The following is a 25,787-nucleotide window of genomic DNA, read 5'->3' as shown; positions in this document are numbered from 1 at the left end:
GAAGAACGGAAACCTCCCTGACACCTTTTATGAAGCGAATATTACTCTGATACCAAAACCAGGAAAGGATGCAACAAAAAAAGAAAAACTACAGACCAATATCCCTAATGAATATAGATGCAAAAATTTTCAACAAAATCTTAGCTAACTGAATCCAGACACTTATCAAAAAAATAATGCACCACGACCAAGTGGGCTTCATCCCAGGGATGCAGGGATGGTTCAACATACGTAAATCTATAAATGCAATTCACCACATAAACAGAACCAAAAACCAAGACCACATGATTCTTTCAATAGATGCAGAAAAAGCTTTTGACAAAATTCAACACCCTTTCATGATACGAACACTTAAGAAAATAGGCATAGAAGGGACATACCTAAAAATGATACAAGCCATATATGACAGACCCATAGCCAACATCATACTGAATGGGGAAAAATTGAAATCATTCCCACTTAGAACCGGAACCAGACAAGGCTGCCCACTATCTCCACTTCTGTTCAACATAGTACTGGAAGTCTTGGCTACAGCAATCAGACAGGAAAATGGAATCAAAGGTATCCAAATAGGGGCAGAAGAGATCAAACTTTCACTGTTTGCTGATGATATGATATTGTATCTAGAAAACCCCAAGAATTCAACCAAGAAACTCCTGGAACTGATCAATGAATTTAGTAAAGTCTCAGGATACAAAATCAATACACAGAAATCAGAGGCGTTCATATACGCCAACAACAATCTAATTGAGAACCAAATCAAAGACTCAATTCCCTTCACAATAGCAACAAAGAAATTAAAGTACCTAGGAATATACTTAACCAAGGATGTAAAAGATCTCTACAGGGAGAACTATGAAACACTGAGGAAGGAAATAGCAGAGGATGTAAACAGATGGAATTCCATACCATGCTCGTGGATCGGCAGACTCAATATCATCAAAATGTCTATACTAGCCAAACTGATCTACAGATTTAATGCAATACCTATTAAAATCCCATCAGCATTCTTCACAGATATAGAAAAAATAATTTTATGCTTCGTATGGAACCAAAGAAGACCCCGAATATCAAGAGCAATTCTAGGCAACAAAAATAAAATGGGAGGCATTAATATGCCAGATATCAAACTATACTACAAAGCTGTAGTAATTAAATCAATATGGTATTGGCACAAAAATAGGAATATTGACCATGGAACAGATGTGAGAATCCTGATATAAAACCATCCTCATATAGCCATCTAATCTTTGACAAAGCAGACAAAAACATACGCTGGGGAAAAGAATCCCTTTTCAATAAATGGTGCTGGGAAAACTGGATAGCCACCTGTAGAAGGCTAAAACAGGACCCACACCTTTCACCTCTCACAAAAACCAACTCATGCTGGATAACAGACTTAAACCTAAGGTATGAAACTATTAGAACTCTAGAGGAAAAAGTTGGAAACACTCTCCTAGACATCGGCCTGGGCAAAGAGTTTATGAAGAAGTCCCCAAAGGCAATCACAGCAGCAACAAAAATAAATAAATGGGACATGATCAAACTACAAAGCTTCTGCACAGCCAAAGAAATAGTCATGAAAGTAAACAGACAACCTACAGAATGGGAGAAAATTTTTGCATCCTATGCATCCGATAAGGGACTGATAACTAGAATATACTTAGAACTCACGAAAATTAGGAAGAAAAAATCAAATAACCCCATTAAAAAGTAGGCAAAGGACTTGAACAGAAACTTTTCTAAAGAAGACAGAAGAATGGCCAACAAACATATGAAAAAATGCTCAACATCTCTAATCATCAGGGAAATGCAAATCAAAACCACAATGAGATATCACTTAACCCCAGTGAGAATGGCCTTTATCAAAAAATCTCCAAACAATAAATGCTGGCGTGGTTGCGGAGAGAGAGGAACACTCCTACACTGCTGGTGGGACTGCAAACTAGTTCAACCTCTGTGGAAAGCAATATGGAGATACCTTAAAGCGATACAAGTGAATCTACCATTTGATCCAGCAATCCCATTGCTGGGCATCTACCCAAATGATCCAATGACACTCTACAAAAAAGACACCTGTACTCGAATGTTTATAGCAGCACAATTCATAATTGCAAGGCTGTGGAAACAGCCCAAGTGCCCATCAATCAAAGAATGGATTAATAAAATGTGGTATATGTATACCATGGAGTACTATTCAGCTCTAAGAAACAATGGTGATATAGCACATCTTATATTTTCCTGGTTAGAGCTGGAACCCATACTACTAAGTGAAGTATCCCAAGAATGGAAAAACAAGCACCAGATATATTCTCCAGCAAACTGGTATTAACTGAGTAGCACCTAAGTGGACACATAGGTACTGCAGTAATAGGGTATTGGGGAGGTGGAAGGGGGGAGGGGGGCGGGTATATACATACATAATGAGTGAGATGTACACCATCTGGGGGATGGTCATGATGGAGACTCAGACTTTTGGGGGGAGGGGGGAAATGGGCATTTATTGAAACCTTAAAATCTGTACCCCCATAATATGCCAAAATTAAAAAAAAATGTAACTTTTCCTTATGAATATGCATTTGTGTGTGTGATATTTATATATACAGCTATATAAAAATATATGTATATATATATTTTGATATTGGGTTCTATGGAACAATATCAAAGATTGGTATCAAGTACCATCAAAATATTGTTCTATAAAGTTTGTATATGTAAACAACATTAGATTTGCAGAAAATAGATAAGAATACAAAATGGATGGTCCTTCTGTTATTTTTTTCTTAAATACAATTATATAAAATGCCACATGTGGCTGATAGAGACTATAGCTCAGTGGTTTTAAAATGTGTAGTGTTCAGTCCTGAAAGATGTTGAAATCATTGGTCTAGAATGGAGAAAAAATATGAGCATTTTGTAAAATGTCCTTAGGTGAACCTGAAGTCCACCTCTGGTTAAGAACCACACAGTTTTAATTTAAGATATTCTTTAAATGTCTGAAAATTTTCCTGGTACAATTTCATCTTCCTTTTATTTCATGTCTTCCTTTCATTTCACAAAATTAAAGGTAAAAAATCAAAATTTCTTTCTTCTTCTTTAGATTCCAGGTATATACAATTCACCATTCAGAAAAGAGCCTGACCCATGGGAATTGCGGTTACAGAAGGTAAAGCCTTTAACACACCGAAAACCCAAAGTGAAGGAGGAGTACAACACAGACCTTACCAGCTGGCTCGCTTGCACGAGTGCCCGTTCTTTTCCTCCATCTGAAATTCTGCCACCTATTAATAGGAAGCAATGTCAGGTACTGATTAGCCGTATAAGAATTCTGTCATTAATTTTATTCTTGCTATTTTTCCCAATTTTGATATTATGGTAAAATACAAACATAAAATGTATTATCTTAAACATTTTGAAGTGTGCAGTTTGGTGATATTAAGTACATTCATATTTTTGTGCAATCACCACCACTATCTGCCTCTACAATTCTTTTCAGCTTGCAAAATTGAAACTTCATACCCATTAAACAACTCTTCATTTCCTCTTCAGCCATCCCCTGACATGGCTTATTTCACTCGATATAATGTTCTTAGAGTTCATCCATGTTAAATTCAAGTTTAGCAGTTGTCTGTTTTCTGAATTTCCTTTCTTTTTAAGGCTGAATACTACTCCATTGTATGTACATAGCACATTTTGCTTATCTTTTTATCCACTGATGAACACTTGGGCTGCTTCCATGTTTTAGCTATTGTGAATAATGCTACTATGAACATAGGTCTACAAGATCTCTTCAAGACTGTTTTCATTTCTTTTGAGAATATAACTAAAATTGGCATTGCCAGATCATATGATAATTCTATTTGTAATTTTTTGAGGCGCTACCATACTGTTTCCCATAACGGCTAATGATGTTGAGCATCTTTTAATGTGCTTATTGGCCATTTGTATATCTTCTTTGGAGAAATGTCTATTCAAGTCTTTTGCCCATTTTTGAATTGTTTGGGTTTTTTGTTGTTGACTTTTAAGAGTTCTCTATATATTCTGGATATTAATACCATATCAGATATATGACTAGCATATATTTTTTCTTATTCTATATGTTTTCTTTTAGCTATGTTGGTAGTATCTTGCTTTTAAAAAAATATTGTTTTAATTTATATCTTTGTGACCAGAGGAAAAATATTTTTTATAAAATCTGATTTTGAATAAAAAATATAAATTACTTTAAATATATATGCCAAGGGAGTAAAAAGATGCTTTTTTGGTATTGAATTTTATTATGTTGAATATGAAGTTAAAACATGGATAATTGCCTAGAATCTGACTTTTTTATGTAAAAATATTATCATAGCACTATTTGATATAACTTATTCTTACTGAAAGAATATGTATTATCAAATTTATTTAATTTAACCTCTCATCTGATGAGGTATGTCTTTATATAACATTTTAAACATAACTTGGGTTTGAATAATTTAAAAAGTGTGAGTTTGAGAATTAGAGACAGCCCCAAACAAAGCAAGACTCATAGCAGAGACAGGAAATCTTTACTATAACTGGATTAAAATAGAACAGGATTGGCAAATGAGTTTCTGGGGCTAAAAGGTAAAGTAGGGTGGGGTGGGTGATAATTGTCCCCATCCTAAAAGTCCCAGAAAACAACGGTTCTATCATCTCCATCAATATTATGCTACAGAAGACATCTGCGACCAAAGAGTATCAACCGGAAATTGGGTTGGGTTTGGTCTACACAGTTAGACTCCCAGAACTCCTGACCATTAGCTCCCTACACAGGTTTGTCTCTGTGTATCTGTTGCTGTATGACAAAGTACTCTAAAATCCAGTGGGTTAAACCAGCATACATTTGTTATTTTATAGTATCTGTGGGTCAGCACTCCAGGTACAGCTTTTGGTGAGTGCCTCTGACTGAAGTTCTCTCACGATGTTGTAGTCAAGATGTCAGCCAGTACTGCAGACTCATCTGAGGGCTCAGATGGAGGGTGGGGATAGGAGAGCAGGTTGGTTCTCTCACTCACGTGGTTGGTTGTTGTCATATCTCAGCCCCTTCTCAGGGTGGCCTCTCCACAGAGCTGCCTCACAACATGGCAGCTGGCTTCCCTCAGGGTACATGATCCTGGAGAGGGTGAGAAAGAGCTCTCAGAACAAAAGTTTTGTAATTGAATGCCAGAAGTGACGTCCCATCACTTCTGCTGTATTCTATTTGTGAGAAATCAGTAAGTCTATTCCACACTCAAGGACAAGCAATTACCCAAAGCTTGAATACCAGGAGGCAGGGATCTTTGGAGGCCATCTTAGAGACTGCCTTTCACACCCCAACCATTGGATCAACCTTGCAAGGAGATAACCCTGCATTCTGTGCCTTTGAAAAATTTCCCACTTTACTGTAATTATTTATGATATTTTGTATTTCTGTTCTCTATAATCATGCCCATAATTCCCTTTATTTATATTTTTCTTTGCTCTCTCAAAACTGCTATTACTGATAATTAATACCTTCACCTCATGGTTTATATTATATTATTGAAGGAGCTATAAAATGTAATTGAAATTCTATAAAGTTAATTTTTCCTCTGAACAAATTTCTCTTTTTCTTCATCCCTGATTCATTTCCTATGAAATTCTGTATGTTTCCATATTCAAAATTACCTTTAAACTAATCTATGTATCAAAATAAGACATAGAGGCTGATAATTCTTCCTTTTTCTGAAATGGAGTGATAAGCAGAGTGGACTGGAGTAAGGGGACAAAAGAGAGATAATGAGAAAATGTTCAGTTCTTTTAGGGATGTATTTTGAGAGTATGGTTTCATTATTGTTTTAAAAAAATAAGAGTTATGCCAATATTCTAGTGAAAGCATTTAAAATAGCTTTAAATACAAATACAAAATGAATTCATGTTATGAATTTATACTATTTTGAATTATGCACATTATTGTTTTTCTATTAGTGCAAGTAATGATTTTATATAATGTCATCAGAATTGACAATTAGTTAATTATTCCATAAAAATGTATTCTATTCTATACATTGTATGTATATTAAGTGTTCAATGTGTTAAATGTATTAAGTGCTCAATAGTTGTTGAGGCATCAGATGTAATGTTACATATTTGAATTTTTAATAATCAACATTTGATGCTACATCCATTTGGATAGCTATTGGCAGTACTATGTAGAATTCATAGAGTAATTTTGCATGCATCTTTTTAGGAAATGTGAAAATTACATAATATGAATAAAATAAGAACGTGTAAATATTTCGGAGCTAGAAACACTCTGGAGGTCATCTGAACCAAACTTCCACACTGTACAATATACATTGCTTTACTGCTTTGCTTTTTTATACTTTTATGATCTGGCATATTCTATACTTGTTTGTATTTTGTATCTTGATCTCTATTTCTCAACACAACCTCAATATAATCACTTTGTTCTTTACATGGCTTTCCTCTTCCAACCATTCTGCATACCCATATACATATATACATAAAGGTATTTAGTATATATAGAAAGCATAAGTGGAAGATATATATAGATATATAAAAATAGACATGGATGATGTATATATATGAAAATATATGTATAAATGGTACATATATCCATATGGAAGATATATGTAAAATATACATGCTTATGTGATATATATGAAAACAGAAAAATATATACATTTATATGTAAAAATCTCTGTGTGTATATATGGAGAGAAATATATCTGTATTTATATAGACAATATGTAAATACATTGAGAAATTTATAAATATGTATTTATACATATATATATGTTTATGTATATGCATACACATGCAGGTACTCCTGAATTACATTTATGAATAGCATCCGATAAAATAATAATCCTTGCTAATATATTTTCTTTTTCTTTCCTGCTCCCTTCTTTATTCCTTTTTTCATTCCCTTCTTTCCTTTTCTCTTCTATTATTTCTTTTCTCTTTTATTTTTGTCTTTTCTTTCCTCCTTTCCCCATCTCCCTTCCCCACTTCGTGTTCCTCCTCCTCTTCCCTAGCCATGTCCTCCCCACTGTCCTGGTTGTCTTTCTCTTACCTTTTCTTCTTTCCCATTCTTCCTTCCTCTATCTTTTCTTCCATTTCTTCTCTCTTTTTTCCTTCTTTGTCTCTTTTCATCCTTTTCTTCTAATCTTCTTTCTTTTCTCGTTCCCTTCTTTCTTTCCTTTTTTTTCTTTTTCACAGAATGGGATTGTTTTATGTTATTTTTTTTACTGAGCCCCATTTTCTGTTTGTTACCCAATAATAAAAAGGTATATACCTTATTGGTTACAGTTACAATTATGCCCAAATAATATTTGTACTCTGATCAGAGTATCTGTACTTGCTAGGTAAATATTTTAAATGTATAGGACAATATTATGGTTTTATAAAATAACTTCATTATTATTTAAGCTTAGATAAAAGCTTAAAAATATAACTATAAATAACATGAGTTATTAAATATATAGTAGAACATAAATATATTTGACTCTTATAACCAGGACTTGGTTAGAAACAAGGTAAGCCACCATTGGAAAACCATAGCTAAGAGTCCAAGAAGACCTATAGGGTAATGTTGAGTCCTGGATGGTCTAGGCATTCTAGGAATTAATACTTGGAAATGAGCACAATGAGAAGATCTAAAGTTTGAAGCTATTCCAAAATCTGAGATCCCATATCACTCTAGGCATGATTGAGATAGGTAATTGACTGATGATATCTAAAAGACAGGCAAGGGGCTATCAATAGAAATATAAATCAACAAAAGCTTCTCTGGAAGAGACAACTGATGTCACATTAACTAGTGAAAGAGCTAGACTATTTAACTCAAAGGCAAAATGCTAATTGACTAAGATATAAATATATGGAGAAGGCACTGAAAGATACAAGAAGATGAACACGATTGAAGGAGGGTGGGGGATCATGGAGGTGATAGTGAACCCAAAAGTAAGACTGAGTTTATTTTCATTATAAACTCAAGCAGAGCTCCTTCTCTTTCATTTTCTAGTCTCATTGGAACTAGTAAATTCCAGAGTAAGTAATAATAGGATAAGCCCACAAGTAGCTATGTGTTATGTTGATACACCAACAAAGGTTAGAAGAAAGAGCTTGGCCATTGAAAAGACATTTTTCCGTGACTCTTCAGAGTCACAGTCTTGGGCCATGTGTTTATTTCTTTGATGCAAGTATTGTTCAAAATCTTTTTTTAACTTCTTGAAATGAATAATAATAATGTAATGGGCACCATTTTTTAGTGTTTACTATGTTCTAGGTACAATGCTAAAAGTGTTACATTACCTTATGCATCTTAAGAACAATTTGTGATATATTTATCATTCCATTTTACATATGAAAACAGGCCTAGAGAAGTAGTTTGCTGCTACTTATGCAACCAAATGTTAGTTTTTTAAACCATGGAATTTGTCAAAGTAAAAGACTAAGAATCTGTTTTTTTTTAAAAAAGCCCCATTTAATTTCTTAATAGGGGACTTGTAATCGTGTTACTGTATCTTTAAAAAGTAAAGTCCAGTAAAAATCCATTAACTACTTTCACATATAGCAATCCTTCTGTCCAGCTGTGAAAAGTACTAGATGATACTTATTTGCCATTTGTGTTATTTACGGTCCATGACTTTTATGGTAACTGGTTCCTATTATTGGTTTCTATTAATGTAAAACATAAGTGAACATAAATGAGGCGTGAATCATTTCTTTTTATTAGCCCCACAGTCTTCACTCAGTACTTGCAGTAACTCCAGCTGTGTCTTGTTAGTGATAACCTATTTAAAGAAGAGATTTTTAAGAATAAGGAATATGATTAGAAATCTGTGTCCGTTTTATATTACTTCTCTCCTGCACAATAGTGTTGAGGAAAAAAATGCAATTAACAGCATAGCAAAATCTTGAGCTGCCTCTGATTTGTGTTGTGCTTGGTATGGTACTAGATAACAAGTGGATTTTAGTTAACTAGAGTAAATGACGACTACATTAAAAGTAGGGTATGTTTTAAGTTACTTTTCATAGTGCAGTTATGGTCTCTGCTAAGTATTTGCCTCATTAAAATGTTGCTGTTGGTATCAGAGTAATTGAAAGGTAGAGTTTAGAATTTTAAATAAAGAGCACTGTCAATAAATAAAAGTTACGATCCTTTTATGTTTACGGGGTCACTTTTTAAATATAAAACTTAGCATTCCCCTAAAAATTCTAATTTCATAAAAACACACACATTCTATTTATATTTATAGGTGGGTTCTTGGAAAACTGTGCTCAGAATCCTTTTCTAATATTTTTACTTATTCAAAAAGGGAGTGAGTTATTTTTTATAATTGCATTACAAGAACTGTACTTTTTAAAATTAGCAAACAAAGCAACCTATAAGTTTACAGTTATAGCATGTTATATATATTAATATAAGTATATATAATATAAACTTATGTAAATAAGTTTACATAATATAAATATGTTTATATATATATATATGTAACATATACTTACATAAGAAGTTTACCAGTTATAGCATGAAAATCTTTTGATGTAAGTGGGGAAACTTCCGTTTAATTTAAAACTTTTAAAATGTAAACACTTTTACTTGAGAGGACATTTCTTGAATATAAGTGACATTCTTGTTATGTCATGTATTTTCTAACTCAAGAAGAACAAATCGTATTTTACAAATAATTTAGTAAACTTGCTGTACTTTGTAGAAGTTCACTAGGCTTGGTCATCAATAATATGCCAAAAAAGTCCTCCATAATAATATATGTACTTCATCGTGTGTTCTCAGGGGCCTTTCCGAGATATCACTGACGTGTTAGAACAACGCTACAAGCCTCTGGAGCCAACGCTGTGGGTGACAGAACCAATCAATGAATTGAAGCTGGCTAGAGAGCAGCTCAGAAGAGAGCAATGGGTGCGAAATGTAAATGATAACATGTGAGTTCTTAGCTTTTAAAAAAAGAGTTGTACCATGTTTTGTGTCTTAAATTTTCTAATATTTTCTACTTCCTAATATTTTAGAGAGACTTTTGTTTGTGAGAAGGTAAGGCCACCCTTGACCTATTCGGAAGTAATCATTTTTCAACATGCACATCTTTTAAATGAGGTCCATATTGATGTTGATATTGATAGCAAAAATATATATATGTAACTCAAAGGGAAAAAATAAAGAATGAATGGCATTTTAAGGAGGATAAAGGACCAGTAGCTATGCATCTGTGAAGACAATTTTCTTAATTATGTAGCAGAAGGATACATGTTTATGATGCTCCTAAAATAAGATTCAATAAAACAAAAACATTTTCTTAACATAGACTAATTTTCACTTGGGTATATTGACATAACATTGTAATTTTTAATAAATGAGGCATAATGAAAGAGTTTGGTTTTTTTTTATGACTGAGGAAAGTAACTGAAAAGATGAAGAAAGATCTAACAGCATATGCAATTTTAAATTATTTTATTGGCATCACTGATTTGAGTATCAATTCATACATCTTTCTCCAGGGCACTTTCTCCCTCTTAAGGCACTTTGTCATCAATAAAGTCACATGTAACTTATAAATGGACCATGTTAAATTTAGAATGGCTTTAAAATTATTATTGTTGTTATTAGTCTATAATGCTTTTTGTAATTATCTTTGCAATGTATTGTATAGTAATTCTTACTATTATTTATATACTAAATAAGACATTATAACACAAATTATTACAATTATAATGTAATAATTTTAGTATAAGTATCATAAATTATTGTATAATCATATACTATAATATATAAAATTACAATTATTATTATTTATATATGTCATAACCATATAATATGTTATAAAATAACAATTTTTATAATAATCATTTAAAAATACATTAAAAAGTATGTTTCATTGTACCAAGAAACTAGAATTACCAAATTACCAATTATCCATCATTATCCACCAAATGATCCCAAATTAGTGGATTTTGGATCATTTTATCAGTCAGAAGATATATATATATATATATATATATATATATATATATATATATAATGTGCTTTATTTTAATTATATATGCTTCAGGAGACTCTTGAAAAATAAAAATTTACACACAAACTCGTATCACAGATGAAATTGTCAAGCATCTCAAGTCATTTTTATGAAGTTTTCGTTTTATAGGAATTACTTGAAGTGAAATAATTAACTGTAGAATGTTTAGCAGATTCTTTCAATAATTGATTGAATTAATCCAACATATGATGAATAAAGAAATAAGGAACATGTTTTCCAATTAGTTTTGGGGAGGTAGTTTTGTTTTACCACAGAGATTATAGAAGATTAATACTTCTCAGATTTAGTCAAGCAAAATATACAATTGAGTGGTAACTATCTAAAGAATTATATTACTGAAAATTATTTTTCTGTTTTGAAGAGTGCATAGGTGTATAAAATAGCATGATTAATTGCTCAAATTATTGAGATGATTTTTGATAATCTGACATTTCTATAGAAATGATTTTATATCAATGATACTGAAGTATCCTTGTTTAATATTTTCCTTGGTAAGTCTAGAAAACTCAGATATCAATATTATTCCCAAGGAAATGTGCTCGACTTGTATTTTCAATGGAATACTTGTAAATTTCAACCTCTGTCTACTATGTTAGTGATGATCCTTTACCCTAAACCTATTATAGACTGAAAAGCATTTTATACTTCTGAGATTATTAATTAACTATAAACAAATGAATTGGATATGCTAAAGAAATTATAGATTTGAAGCTATCATATTTTTAGCAACTAGGCTAAGCAATTGGTCTTAGCAACTAAGCTAAAGATAATTCCACTGTTAGGAGAATTGAAACACTGATATTTTGTAGCTTCTTCTGAAACCATTTGGTTTTTTTATACTAGATAGTGAATAATCATGTCTTGTGTAGCAAAAGAAATGTTAGAAATTTGTTAGAAATTTAGATGAAATGGGAGACATCCGTAAACATTTAGTAGCAAAGCAGAACTAGTAACTTGATTATTTGAGCTCCTCTGCTTGTTGAAACGAATGGAAAATATTCAATAGCTAAGAATCTTGTCTGCCTTCATTTCCTTCAAATTTGCAACCTAGCTTAGATAGGAGCCTTGGTAAATGTTGGATTACTCACTTTTAACCCTTTTAAATATTGTTGCTAATTGAATATCAGCATCATTTTATAGATAGTATGATAAGAAAAATGTGGGAAAGTTTAAGAAACTAGATAGTAATAACAGTTTTAAAAAAGGACATTTAGGCTGAGCACGGTGGCTCCTGCCTGTAATCCCAGCACTTTGGGAGGCCAAGGCAGGAGGATCACTTGAGACTAGGCATTCAAGACCAGCTTAGGCAACATAGTGAGACCCTATCTCTATAAAAAATAAAAAATTAGCCAGGTGCAGTGATGTGTGCCTATAGTCCTAGCTACACAGGAGGCAGAGGCAGGAGGATCACTTGAGCCCAGGAGTTCAAGGTTGCAGTGAGCTAGGATCTGACCATTGCACTCCAGCCTGGGTAGCAGAGTGAGACTCTGTCTCAAAAAAAACAAAAAAAAACCACATGGACATTTAAAAAAATATATGATATAGATGGATGAGATCTGGTTATATTTATCACTAAAGAATAGTGAAAAGGAAATTTAACACCTCTCAAAACTTGTTGACTTGTGTGATTTTTTTCAAACACTTTAGACCTTTATAATTTGCATATTTTCAGAATGTTATTGTATTATGATAAATAGATTATCATATATTTTCAGATAATGTTTTCTTAACAATTCAACTTTTATTTGTAACACTTCCATTTATTTTAATTACTAGCACAGTGTGCAACATTTATTAATCAGCAGAGCCTTTTTAAGTTAAAATACAAAATTAGCTAACCCCATTAACACAGAATACTCCAAACAAGCAGTAATAGGAGAGGTAGTTACTGTGCAAATCGTATTATACATGCGGGTGCTCTAGGGCACAGTTAAGCATGATTACACTCTTTTGATCCAGTATTCCTCTGCCTCTCCCAGCTAATTTCCAGTGGAAATTTACAAAGTGCTGCCTTCATTTTTCCAGCTTAATTTTTCTAATGAAGTTCTCGTACTTTATAACACTGGGGATATAGATAATAAGCCTGTGTATAATTAAGAAGTTCTAGAATTTGTCTACAAAAGAGCCCATTATTACTTTGACTGTACAGTGAGAACTGTGCTCTCTTTTTGTCCACTATTTTTCTGAAAAAAAAGTTGTTCTTTTTAATAAATGACCACAGAATACTAGAATTCTATTCTTACAGACATCTAAGTCTAAAGAGGTTTAAGATATATGACATCTATGGAATTTGATAATTTGGAATACTTTTAGTGATATACCTAAGAATATTACATGTATACTTTTAGTGTGCTCTATTAGTCAAGTCATAAAAAGGCACTTTTTGTCTTTGTAATTAGGTTTTGTCATATGCTAAACACTCTTCCTAATAAAATGCCTAACATATACCAAGTAAAGGTTTGTTCATTGACTGTTAGTCAATTTATGAAGCATATGGAATTTCTTTTGTGAAAGACCTGTGTCTTATAGTCACATATATCCTTATATTGGTATAGCATTTATACATCCCAGATTTTTCCTATTTAAATATTTTTTCCATAGGCCTCATATGTTCTCATATCATTTTCAAGGTGTTTCAATTTCAATTTATGGTTCAAAAGTGTGAGGGGGATCAGAAGACACTTGAAGGCTGAATAGAAGTTTGCCAGGCAAAGCAAGGAGAGTGGCATGGACAGAGCCATCTTCTGTTAGAAGTGCACAGTTTGTGGGCTTTCAGTTTGCTGTCTGAGGAATCTCATGAAGTTTTAGCTCATAGCTTTGGTACCTGATGCAAAATGGAAGAAGAGAGATGAAAAGTATAAAGGGTCATGTATATCATGGTTAAGTATTTGCACTTGATCCTGTAGAGGCAGTCATAAAATCATCACAGTATTTTAAGCACTGGTATGAAAGGATCAGATAGCCTACAGATATCAGTCTACTAGCTGTGTAGACGGTTTAGAAATGGGAGTCACTGGGGACAGAGGCCAGTTAGAGGACTGTTGTCATAGTCTTGTTCAGAAATAAAGAAGTCTTGCCATAGAAATGAGACATTTATAACAGAGGGAAGAAAAAGTTTGACAAACCACTGTATGGGTAGAATCCTATAAACCTTAATCCAGATTTAGGGACCAGTATGATAGAGTGTAGATGGTGTGGTCAAGGGCACAGGTGCATTTAGAATTGCTTTCTCAGAGCTTTCTTGGTTGCAAAGGACAAAGATCCATTTGGGATTACTCGACAAAGTAAGGATATGTTTAAAAGACACCTCAAGGAATTTTATAGAGATATGAGGAACTAAAGGAAAACTGGACTATGGTGACTATCTTGGGGGCTGCAGGGACATAGTGTTCTCCCGTTAGTATCAACTATGCTTTTCTCTACATTTCTGATTCTTCTCTTATTTCTACTGACTAGTTGCATCTGATGATTCATAAATCATATATTTTCTTTCTTATGAATCTTCAGCTTGTACTTACCACCCCAGCCCTAATTAAACAGAACCTTCTAGCTCCAGAAGCCACAGCTAATCCTGTTTCTCAGTCCAAATTTCTGACAGAAAATCTGTTTTGTTCAATTTATATTATCAAATGGGCTCTCACAGGCCATGGGCTTGGAACCCAATAGACACTTATTAAATAAGTATTAAATTATAGATATTAAATTAACATAGAAATAGACCACAACTGTGGTCTGGGGAAAGGTGTTTCACATTATATGAAATGCAGAGGTTTTTTTTTTATGAGAGTAGGGACACGAACAAGGATTTCCTCAGATTGAGGAGAGCAGAGGCAGGAGGGTTCTCTAGTGCTTTGACTTGATGGCGCAGGTGACAGGCTGGATCATGATGTCCTAATGCAATAGTGAAAAAGTTTATAAGAAGCATTACAGGTTTGATAGGTTGGAGGATTTGGATATGAGTTTAATTTGGATGCAGTGCTATATAAGGTTCCTATTGCATGTTGACATAAATATCCCTAGCGAGCATTTGAAAATACTATTCTTATTTTTTTTTCTTGAGACCAAGAGTTTGAGGTTGCAGTGAGCTGAAAATACCATTCTTGAATTAAAGAAAGACATATTATAGTATACTGATATAAAGATTTATTAATAGAAATCATCAGTGTAGAAGCAATAGTTAAAACCTTGGTGGTGGAATAATCCCCCAGAAGAAACTATATATAGAAAGGCGATTAAGTACAGTCTCTGGGAATTATGTTAACATTAGGGCAGTGGTTCTTAGTTAAGGCTGCTTAACAGCATCACTTTGAGGTTTAAACTTATATACATATGAATCCCTGAGTCTCAATCACAGTTTGGCTCAGTAGGCATATATAGCTGGAAAATATTCCCAGGCGATTCTAATGCACACTTCTGGTTAAGAGTCATTAATTTAAGGTATTGGCAGAAAATGATGAATCAGTTAAGAAACTGAGAAAGCAAGAAAGAGAACTAGGAAGTATTGTGCAAATCAAAGGAGAAGAGAATTCACTACAAGGAGTGGGTGAACAGCTTGATGCAGAGTTCAAGCTCAGTGAAAATGTAAAAGAATATATAGGATTTGGCCCATTGGAAAGTTATTCATTAATAAATTTTGCTTTCTCTTTTAACTATCACCTAGTTCTTATTTCATCTTTATTTTCTTAAAGAAATCATAAAAAGACTTGTCAGATTCTTTGCCACACTTCAGATGTGGCTTGTCTAAATTTTCTCTTACCTATGAAGATATATGTGTCTCTATATAACATATATGCTATATATGTGTCATATATGTGCTATATATATGCTACATATATGTTATATATGTGTCACATATAGGTGTACATTTGATAGTGGCACCACTTTTGTTGATATATTTGTACATATGGGGTACATATGAAATTATGTTACAACCCTAGAATGTGTAATGATCAAATCAGGGTATTTAGGGTATCCATCATCCAAGTTTTATCATGTATTTGAGTACATTTCAAATCCTCTCCTCTAGCTATTTTGAAAAATACACTATATTGTTAACTATAGTCACCCTACTCTGCTATCAAAAATTATAACTTACTCCTTCTATCTCTGTGTTTGTACTTCTTCCTCATGTGTGTGTTTGCTTTATCATTAGGTTTTATACTTTCATTTGTGTTCATGATGGTAAATATTGTCCTTTTACTTCTAGCTTTAGGACTCCTTTGAGAATTTCTTGTAGGGCCACTATAGTAGTGATGAATTTCCTCAGTTTTTGCTTGTCTGGAAAATACTTTATTTCTCCTTCATTTATGAAGGATAACTTTTCTGGATAGAGTATTCTTTCAGCACTTTGAATATATCACCCCAATCTCTCCTTGCCTGTAAGGCTTCTGCTGAGAAATCTTCTGTTAGTCTGGTAGGGTTTCCCCTTATAATGACTAGACATTTTTCTCTTTATGGTGTTAGGATTCCCTCTTTGCCTTTGACATTTGACAGCTTGACAATATAATTTGCTATGTAGAAGATCTTTTGGGCTTGTATCTATTTGGGGATCTCTGAGCTTCCTGTATCTGGATGTATAAATCTCTTGCTAGATTCAGAAAGTTTTCAGAAAGTTATTATATTGGTAAATAGATATATTTATTTATATTCAGAAAGTTATATTGGTAAATAGATTTTCTATTCCTTTGGACTTTTGTTCATTTTATGTAACACCCAATATTTGAATATTTGGTTGCTTTATGGTGTTTGATTTGTTATATAGGCTTTGTTTATTTTCATTTATCTTATTTTAGTTTTTTGGTCTGAGTGGTTTATTTCAAAGACTTGCCTTTAACTTCTGAAATTCTTCTGCTCGATCTAGTCTATTCTCAAAGCACTTGAATGTATTTTTTATATCATGCATTGAATTTTTTAGTTCCAGAATTTGTTTGGTTCTTTTTTTATGATATCTATCTCTTTGGTATATTTCTTCTTCATATCCTAAAATGTTTTTTCTGATTTCTTTGCATTTTTTATTTATTTCTGTTGTATCTCACTGAGCTTCTTTAATATCATTGTTTTGAATTATTTTTCTGACATAAATTTCTTTTCCATTGGACTTTTTTGCTGTAGAATTATTGTACTTCTTTGGAGGTGTCATATTTCCTCACTTTTTCATGTTTCTAGCATCCTTATGTTGATGTCTCAACATCTAGTGTAACAGTTGCTTCTTCTAGTTTTTGAATTGAATTTTGTAGAAGAAGATTATTTCCTAATGATGTGTACAGTGATGGTTGGGAAGCGTGCCTTAGCTTTGATTCTGGGTGCTTGCTATTGTGTAGCCTCTGTATGATTTCTTTGGTTGTGTCCTATGTCAATGGAGTTGGTAATTTCCTTAGTGCCTTGGCTATAATTGTTAGTAGAGGCTGTGGTGAGGCTTTTCTGGGGATGGGGGTGGGCTAGTTTTTAGGCCCCAGTAATGAGAGCAGCAGGCTAAGCATGCTTGCACTAAGCCAAGATGCTGTGAGGTTATTATTAATAATAATAAATCCAAGGAAATCTATTTCTCTCACTCTAGATAATAAGCTCCTCAAGAACAGAGCCCCTAACTTATGCACTTCTCTTAGCAAACAGTAAAGTTATTTGACAAATAGTAGTTTCTCAGTGTGTTTTTACATTGACTCTTGAGCTTGAACCAAGTTTTACTTGTTTTATTCTAATATATCTTATTACAAAAATTATTCTCACTGAAAAAAATTAAGCAAAAACATGACTTCAATTGTGATTTATCTTTGATGGTTATTAATATTATACTAGCATTTTTAGTAATAGACCTATATTTTCTTTTCTCTTTTTCTTACTAGACACCATTTTCTAAACTTTGTCTCTTGAAACACTAGTCTGGAAGATATTAGTGAGTTTTCTGTCAAATAAATTTGGGAAAAATTATATTAAATACAGTTAAGCAAATTGTTGGCATTTACAGGGCTTCTCAGTCTTAAATATTCTTATATTTAGTGTGAACATCAAAGAGAGGAAATACAATATAGTATATGGCCTTTTGCAAATGTATTCACTCATTTTTTGAACAGACACTATTGCATGTCTACTATGTGCCAGACACTATTGATGCATTGGGGTATAGCAGTGAATGAGATAGACAAAAGCCTCCTGACATTATGGAGCCAACCATCTAGTTAGCCATGCAATCTTTCCATCCTCAGACTATAGTTTGGAGTATGCTGCTCTGGATATAACTCAAAAAGAATGTTTGATTTTCCTTGATGTGTTTTGTCAGTCTCAGCTTATTTCATTCTCAGACCTTCTTAAGAATAATTTTTATACGTGTTTCTTGCCACCTGTTTTTCTCTTGAAATTTAAGTTCTTTATATCATTTATACAAGTCCTTAAAATATGTGAGCTTATCATTTTTAGCCATTTTATAAACTTTGTTAGTTTAAAACATTTGATTTTGTAAATGGCCTAAAAGAAGAGCCTATGTGAATGCTATTTAGCTGGAGCCTTTACATTTAATATCTTATAGCAGAGATTTTTAAAAAGATTTTTCATAATTAATTAAAGGGAAACTAAAGTGAACTCTGCAAAATATATATCAGAAAGCTGTTACATAGATGTAATGAAATTACTAAGTCAAGATGCCTTGAAATTGTTAATAATAATGATAAAAACAGGGAATCTATTCCTCTTAAGAAAAAATGTAAGGAGAAAGGCAAAAGATGTTTTTCCATTTAACTTTAGAGACAAGCTTACTGTTTAGTTGAACAGATAGTCTTGCCATTGCATTCTTCTTATTTAAATATTACATTTCTATCTCTACTCTGGGAGAGAGACTTATGCTACCAATATTGTTGCCTAAATGGTTCATGTATTTTAAATTTCTACTGTGAATTCTACTCTTAAGTACAAAAAGCTTTATGTATTAAGCACTTACAGTTATGGTTACATTAAAATCTCAATGAAAACTATCTTTATCTATAAAAGAAGTCTGTTTAATTCCAGGTTGTTGCTCATTTTATTAACATCTCTGCAACAAAAATTCCACTATTCTAAAACATCTTAATAGACTAGTAGATTTTGTTTTGAAATATTTCTGTTGTTATAATGAACTATATATTAAGTTTACCTAGAAATTGGGGTGGTTAATATATAGTAAAGACATTTTTTATTTCTTATATTGAAGGTAATGAAAAAGAGATTTATTTGCTGACCTTTTTCTGAAGCTAGACTATACTGTATCATAAAGGACAAATATTTATTATTTTAAGGCCCTTTTTTTGTGAATTGGGCAATTGACTTGGTTTGGTCTTTTTTAGAAGGGCTAAAATTATCCATTAATAATTAAACATGCTACAAATGTAAAACATGTCTCATACTATTTCAAATATAATTGACAAAAATAATTTGTATATTTCTGATGATATGTTCTTTCAAAATGTGTTGTCTTAAAAAAACTATGTTAGTTAGTGAGAACTGTTATTTGATCATGAGACCATGCATGAAGTGCTTGTAATTCTGCCCTCAAAACATTAAATTTATAATTTCTATATTATAATAATGATAAAAATATTATAGTCTAAGAATACTTTTTCAGGATGTATACTTTTATAACACCAAAATTTCTTGTTGGACATTTCCACTTGGTATTTTATTAGGTTAAATCAATATACTCTGTCCATACTTTCTTTTTTAATTCTTTCATCAACTCTATTCAAACTTTTAAACCTAGGTGTCTTTGCTTGTCAAATTTTTATAGACAAAAGTAAAGTTTCAGCCGGGCGCGGTGGCTCATGCCTGTAATCCTAGCACTCTGGGAGGCTGAGGCGGGCGGATTGCTCGAGGTCAGGAGTTCAAAACCAGCCTGAGCAAGAGCGAGACCCCGTCTCTACTATAAATAGAAAGAAATTAATTGGCCAACTAATATATCTAAAATTAGCCGGGCATGGTGGCACATGCCTGTAGTCCCAGCTACTCGGGAGGCTGAGGCAGGAGGATTGCTTGAGCCCAGGAATCTGAGGTTGCTGTGAGCTAGGCTGACACCACGGCACTCACTAAGCCTGGGCAACAAGTGAGACTCTGTCTCAAAAAAAAAAAAAAAAAAAAAAAAAAAAAGTAAAGTTTCTCTTCCCTTGATTAGCTTATAATAGATATTTTTTCTATTCTTTTTTCTTTACCCAAAATTAAATAACTGCTCTGTTTTGAATATTACAAAACTCTTACTCCTTGCTCCTCCTTTTCCAAGTATTTTAGATGGATCTTTTAAGCAAAGATTCTGGATGACTCCTAGCACTCACTCCTGTTTAGGAGTGCCTGTCGTTCTAATGTTAACATCTTTGTTATAAAAGATAAAACTATTGATTTTCTAGAGATTCTTTGAGTATTTATTACCTCAATAGTGCATGCTAAAAAAACAATAGCATCTGATAGTCAATGCTAAGGTAGTTTGAGGTCTACTATTTGAACATATGAAGTTCAATTACTCAAATATTAAGATAATAAAATTCATAAGAACTTATTTGCTGTTCTAACATCTCATTACCATTTTCTTGTCTATAAAGTATAGGAGGTTTTAAAACTTGAGAATGGAATAATTTTGTATCCACTATTAGGTGAGGGAAAAGTATTTGTTTCTCTTTTTTCCACATGAAAAAGTGAATGTATTGATAGTTATTATGTAAGAGAAACTTGCTCTAGTTTGCTATTTCTCTGGCTCCTAATCTAGGCAAAAAGACATATTTGTATGCTCTTGCATAGCTCATTGGAGAATTTATTGCAGTCTGGAGCCAAATTTCTAATTTGTAATGAAGATTCCCTTTATCCTGCTTTGTGCTTAGTATGTATATTGCACTGGGAGCCCTTTAGCAGAGAGTGGACTCATCTTGGACATGTTTGATATCTGAGACCTGTTCCATAGCCATGTGTCTTGCTATCTATAAATCTCTATCACTATGTCTATTTTGAAATTATTTACCTAAGGCAGAGTCCTCTGTGGCTTGGGCAGTCAGAATTCATACATATGTAAAAATAAAGAAAGATGTTTTGCAATGTATAATGATCTGTAATATATTACTGAACATAATTCTCTCCATGGGCAATCTCATCGCTACCATAAAGCCATTCATGATCTGCTTTGTTTCCCTCAAAATAACTCAATTTTCTAGCTGTGTCGAACCCTTTTCAGTTTCTTCAGTGTTCCTTTTTATGCTCTAACTCACATCCAAATCTTTGTGTGTGTTGTTCCTTCTGTCTAAAGTAACCTCTGCCAGCTTTTTAACTTGAACTCTGCTTGCGTTCAGCACTCAATGTGGCATACATGGTCTGGGAAGGGAGTTTTTCCATATTCCACCCTCCAACTCCCTGCCAGTAATCTACACCAACATACACGTGTGCATATGCAAACATAAACCTTCCTCTGTGCATTAATTCCCTCTTATGCATATATCCAACACAAAACTTATCACATTCTACTCGTGTTTATTGTCTCAGTCCCTACTCCCTACTATAAGGTGAATTCCTTTCAGGCATACCACATCTTCCATCATTACATTCCTGTGTTTTTCAAAGTGCTTAGTATACAAAAGCATTTCATGTAATGTTTACTTAATGAATAAATATTTAGGCAAGAGAGATATCAGTGCAAGTTGGAGTGGGTAGAAAAGGCTGCCTGGAAAACCTGGGCGTTACAGTGGATTTTGAAGGATGAGTAGTGTGTGGATCAGCACTTCAAGAGGAGGGGCATGAACACAAAGGCAGAGTGGTAGGATGGGAGAAGAAAGGTAAATGGTACTCGAGTGGCAGGTAGGGAGTGGTCGAAGACTGAACAGATCAAGAGCACCCTAAGAAGCCTGACAGCTAGCTTGAAGGATTTAGGCTTGAATCAACAGGCAATAGAGATTTACAATTTGAAGATTTGAATGATCTGGCAGTGAAATAAATGGGTTGGAAGAACACCTAGAATTATGAATGACAGTAGTAGGACTATAAGGAAAAGATGGAAATGGAATAGTTATAAGACAGTTGAAGAAAGTTAAGTGTGATTTGTTAGTGTTCTTATTTGGAATATAATATTAAGTATATTAATACTCAGTATTTGAAGACTTTATATTTGCAGTGGATCTATTTTCCCTGAAGCTAGTTGACTATTTTTAATTTTTGCTTCTTGAGACCTTTACCAATTCTTTTGTAACTGTCCAGATGTTCAAGTAATGACTTGTTTGTATTTACCACTATATCTCCACTCTGTTTTTAAAAATTTTTGCCAGATCTATATCTTTGATAAGATAAAAAATAATAGGCAACTCTCTATCTTCTTTAACATGGTATTCAGTTAATTGAAAAGTACTCACTGTAAGAATAAAGTACAACTGAATATATATTTAAAACTGGTAGAAGAACATACTTTTAAAGTAATTAATGATTATCTAAAATTTGATTATAAACTAAAGTTATGTTTATGGTTTTCATAGTTATCTATACTTTATTGAGCAAATTCTATTTGAGAATTAAATATTGTTTTCCTAACTTGAAGTGTTAAAGATTATTTATAAAACATCTAAATATTTTTTAATATTTACACATATATACATATGTACATATATATGTACACTCAAAAATATGCATACATATTACTTTAATGAAACATGACTAAATGAAAGAATTAATTCTTAAGCAGGGAAGTACCTAGTCTTTTAGCCTTGTCTTCTCAACCATCCATTCCCTTGAGAAAGCAAATTTTGTTCAGACACAAAAGAAAAATGTACTATTAAAATGCAATTCAGAAGTGATAAAAACTGTAAGTGCAGCAGCCGGCTCACAGCACCTCCTTTGTATACTCGGGGACATTGGGGCCGCATTAATTTTTTTGCATGTGATATCCATCCCATGTGCAAATTAGCAGTGGAAGGACCATAATCTGTCTTATATGAGAGCTCTTTTCCCAAGAGCATATTTAGTAATGCATGCGTCTGTAACTTTGTGTAATTCAATGCTCTGTATTCTGTTTTATTTGTTTTTATTTTAAATAATATTGGAAAATATTTTCATAGGAAAAATATTAAGAAGTAATTTATTAATAAATGTTTAAAAATTGCAGAGAGATATGAAAATTGATGAAATAGTATTAATTTTTCCTAAGTTTATCAAGTGGCAATAAATAAATTTTTAATTGAATTGAGATTTAAAAGAAAACCCTTCTGTATCTTAACTAAATAAGATATGTGAAATTTTTGACATATGGTAATGGCTCAATAAATATATGTTGAACTTCAACTTTTTTTTGAATTTTGAATTTCAAAATATTTTTCTCAGCATAATATTTTATCTTGCTATATTGTTTATTTCCCAGAGCTTCTACTTTGCTCTAAATTTTCCTTTTATTTGGAAAAGTGGGCAACTTTTACTTCATTGATACCATATCTTCAAATTTATTTATTATATTTATTTTTAAATATATTTATTTTTAAATATATTTATTTTTAAATAAATTTGTGTTTTCCTTCCATGTTGATTGTTTTTCCAACTGGTAACCCATTCTGAAATTCATACTAAAAAGGGAAATGTAAAATTTAGATTAGAATCAGTGTTGCTGTGAGAGTGGCTTTTTGACCCATAGATTTTATTCTACTGTGATATGGCCTTTTAATCAAGACATCCCCAGATGTTGGTAGTTGGACTTGTTTCTCTGAGACCTCTCAATAGCTTTTGAGAAGATTCAATCAGTCTTCTGACCAATATAAGTCTAACTGCCAATTCACTTAGATGAGTAAGGAAACAGTTCAATGGGTAGGCTTTGGATCGAAATCCATGTATTCCATTTGATAACCTCACTTTGGCTGTCCTCTGTCCTGTTTTCCCCAAGACCAGAACTTTTTGGTGTAAATTTTGCTGAGAATAGGCTCTTCTTGTGGATGCATAGACTGGAATAGGGACCTGAGATTATCATTACTCCTTACATACACTTTTTTTTTTTTTTTTTTTTTGAGACAAGAGTCTCACTCTATTGCTCGGGCTAGAGTGCTGTGGCATCAGCCTAGATCACAGCAACCTCAAATTCCTGGGCTCAAGCAATCCTTCTGCCTCAGCCTCCTGAGTAGCTAGGACTACCGGCATGTGCCACCATGCCCGGCTAATTTTTTCTATATATTTTTAGTTGTCCAGCTAATTTCTTTCTATTTTTAGTAGAGACGGAGTCTTGCTCTTGCTCAGGCTGGTTTTGAACTCCTGACCTTGAGCAATCGTCCCTCCTTGGCCTCCCAGAGTGCTAGGATTACCAGCGTGAGCCACCATGCCCAGCCCCTTACATACAGTTTTAATCTGTTTTCAGCTTTATTCCTCATTCTCACCGTCTGCAGTAACTGTAGCTCTAGCTCTTGAACTTTTCCAGGGTTCTGCAGGACAAATTGCCTTATTTCTTTTTGGCGCCTCACTCTTCTGACACTTAGACTTCAGTACTTAACTCTTCTATGTCAGTTGCAAATTTTCTCTCTGCCTTTCACCTGCTGAAAATTAGTTGGTATTTTCCATTCCTCTTTCTTATCCTCTGTCCTTTTTCTTCTTGTAGGTCTATAACTTTTTTATTCCTTTACTCTTACTTCAGTGGGTTTCGTTGAGGGATTTGAGCAATTCACCAGGTTGCACTAAAGACATCTCACAACCTTAGAGGGTCTGTGAGAGTTAATATGGGTTTTTTAACATTTGGTCATTTCTTTTATGTTGATCATAATAATACCTAAAGTAATAATGATGATGAGAATGATAGTGACTACCATAACGACAAATTATTTCTACTTTTACTGTAAGCACTGACGTTATTTATTAGACACTTGTTCTTTTTAGCCTCCCATGTTATTAATAAATGTTTTACATATATTAAGTTATTTATTCCTTGTAGCAAGCCTATTTGGAAGTAAAGTCTCAAAGAGGTAACTTGCATAAGGGAACATAGCTAGCAAAGGCAAAGCAAAGATACGAATACAGGTGTGGCTGACTTGAAAGCCCCATTATTCATAACTTCTACCAATAATGCCTCCATTATTTGGATGCCTTTAAGATTTGAAGAAAACCTGTTTCAATGAGAATTAATTTTACTGGTTTTCCTCTTTATTTTGGGATACTATTTTAAAATAAAGAACATTTCCACCTACACAATGAATTTTGAGTTATTTGGCATCATTAATTCATGAATGTATTATTATTAAATATTTACAAAATATTTACAAAATATTTGAGACTCACAAAAATTCCATTAAGAAAATTTCAGTATCTCCATTTGCAGAGTGGGAAATAAAGATCCATAGAAGTTAGTGATACAGATAGTCAGTGTCAAGTTGAAATATGGTTTAGGTATTCTGATTCTAAATCGTGTATTATTTTTACTATACTAGACTGATTCTCCAAATCTTCACTCTTTTAAACCAATGTCCCTAGAAATCAAATTAACAACATCTCCTAAATACTCTTTCAGGTTTTTTCCATTTGCTTCCTACCATAAAAATAGTAAGTACATCCCATCGATACATACATCAAGCAAGTATGGTCCTGATTCTTATGGAAAACAACAATTCCGAGCTGAAAATCCTAAGAAATGGATCTGTGACAAGGTGAGTTAACAAAACATTAAAAAATGGTATTCCTTTTAAAAAGCTAAAAATATATGTTAGTTACAACAAGTATAAATATTCTTATTTCAATTAAGACCCTTGGTTACAAAGTTATTCATAGCTGTCTTAT

The 25,787-nt window shown here is 32.9% G+C and overlaps 1 protein-coding gene across 1 annotated transcript in view; it reads left to right on the top strand.

Moving 5' to 3' along the window:
• The window catches only part of SPATA17 (spermatogenesis associated 17), a 154,119-nt gene that overhangs the window by 90,874 nt on the left and 37,458 nt on the right, over window positions 1-25,787 (top strand). The window contains exons 7-9 of the mRNA XM_012745601.3: window positions 3,101-3,304; window positions 9,806-9,954; window positions 25,522-25,657. Coding sequence (XP_012601055.1) covers window positions 3,101-3,304; window positions 9,806-9,954; window positions 25,522-25,657 — 489 coding nt within the window. The remainder of the gene's footprint in view (window positions 1-3,100; window positions 3,305-9,805; window positions 9,955-25,521; window positions 25,658-25,787) is intronic.

Source organism: Microcebus murinus, chromosome 23, assembly GCF_040939455.1.
Source record: "Microcebus murinus isolate Inina chromosome 23, M.murinus_Inina_mat1.0, whole genome shotgun sequence".
NCBI lineage: Eukaryota > Metazoa > Chordata > Mammalia > Primates > Cheirogaleidae > Microcebus > Microcebus murinus.
This window is presented reverse-complemented; position numbering and strand designations above follow the sequence as displayed.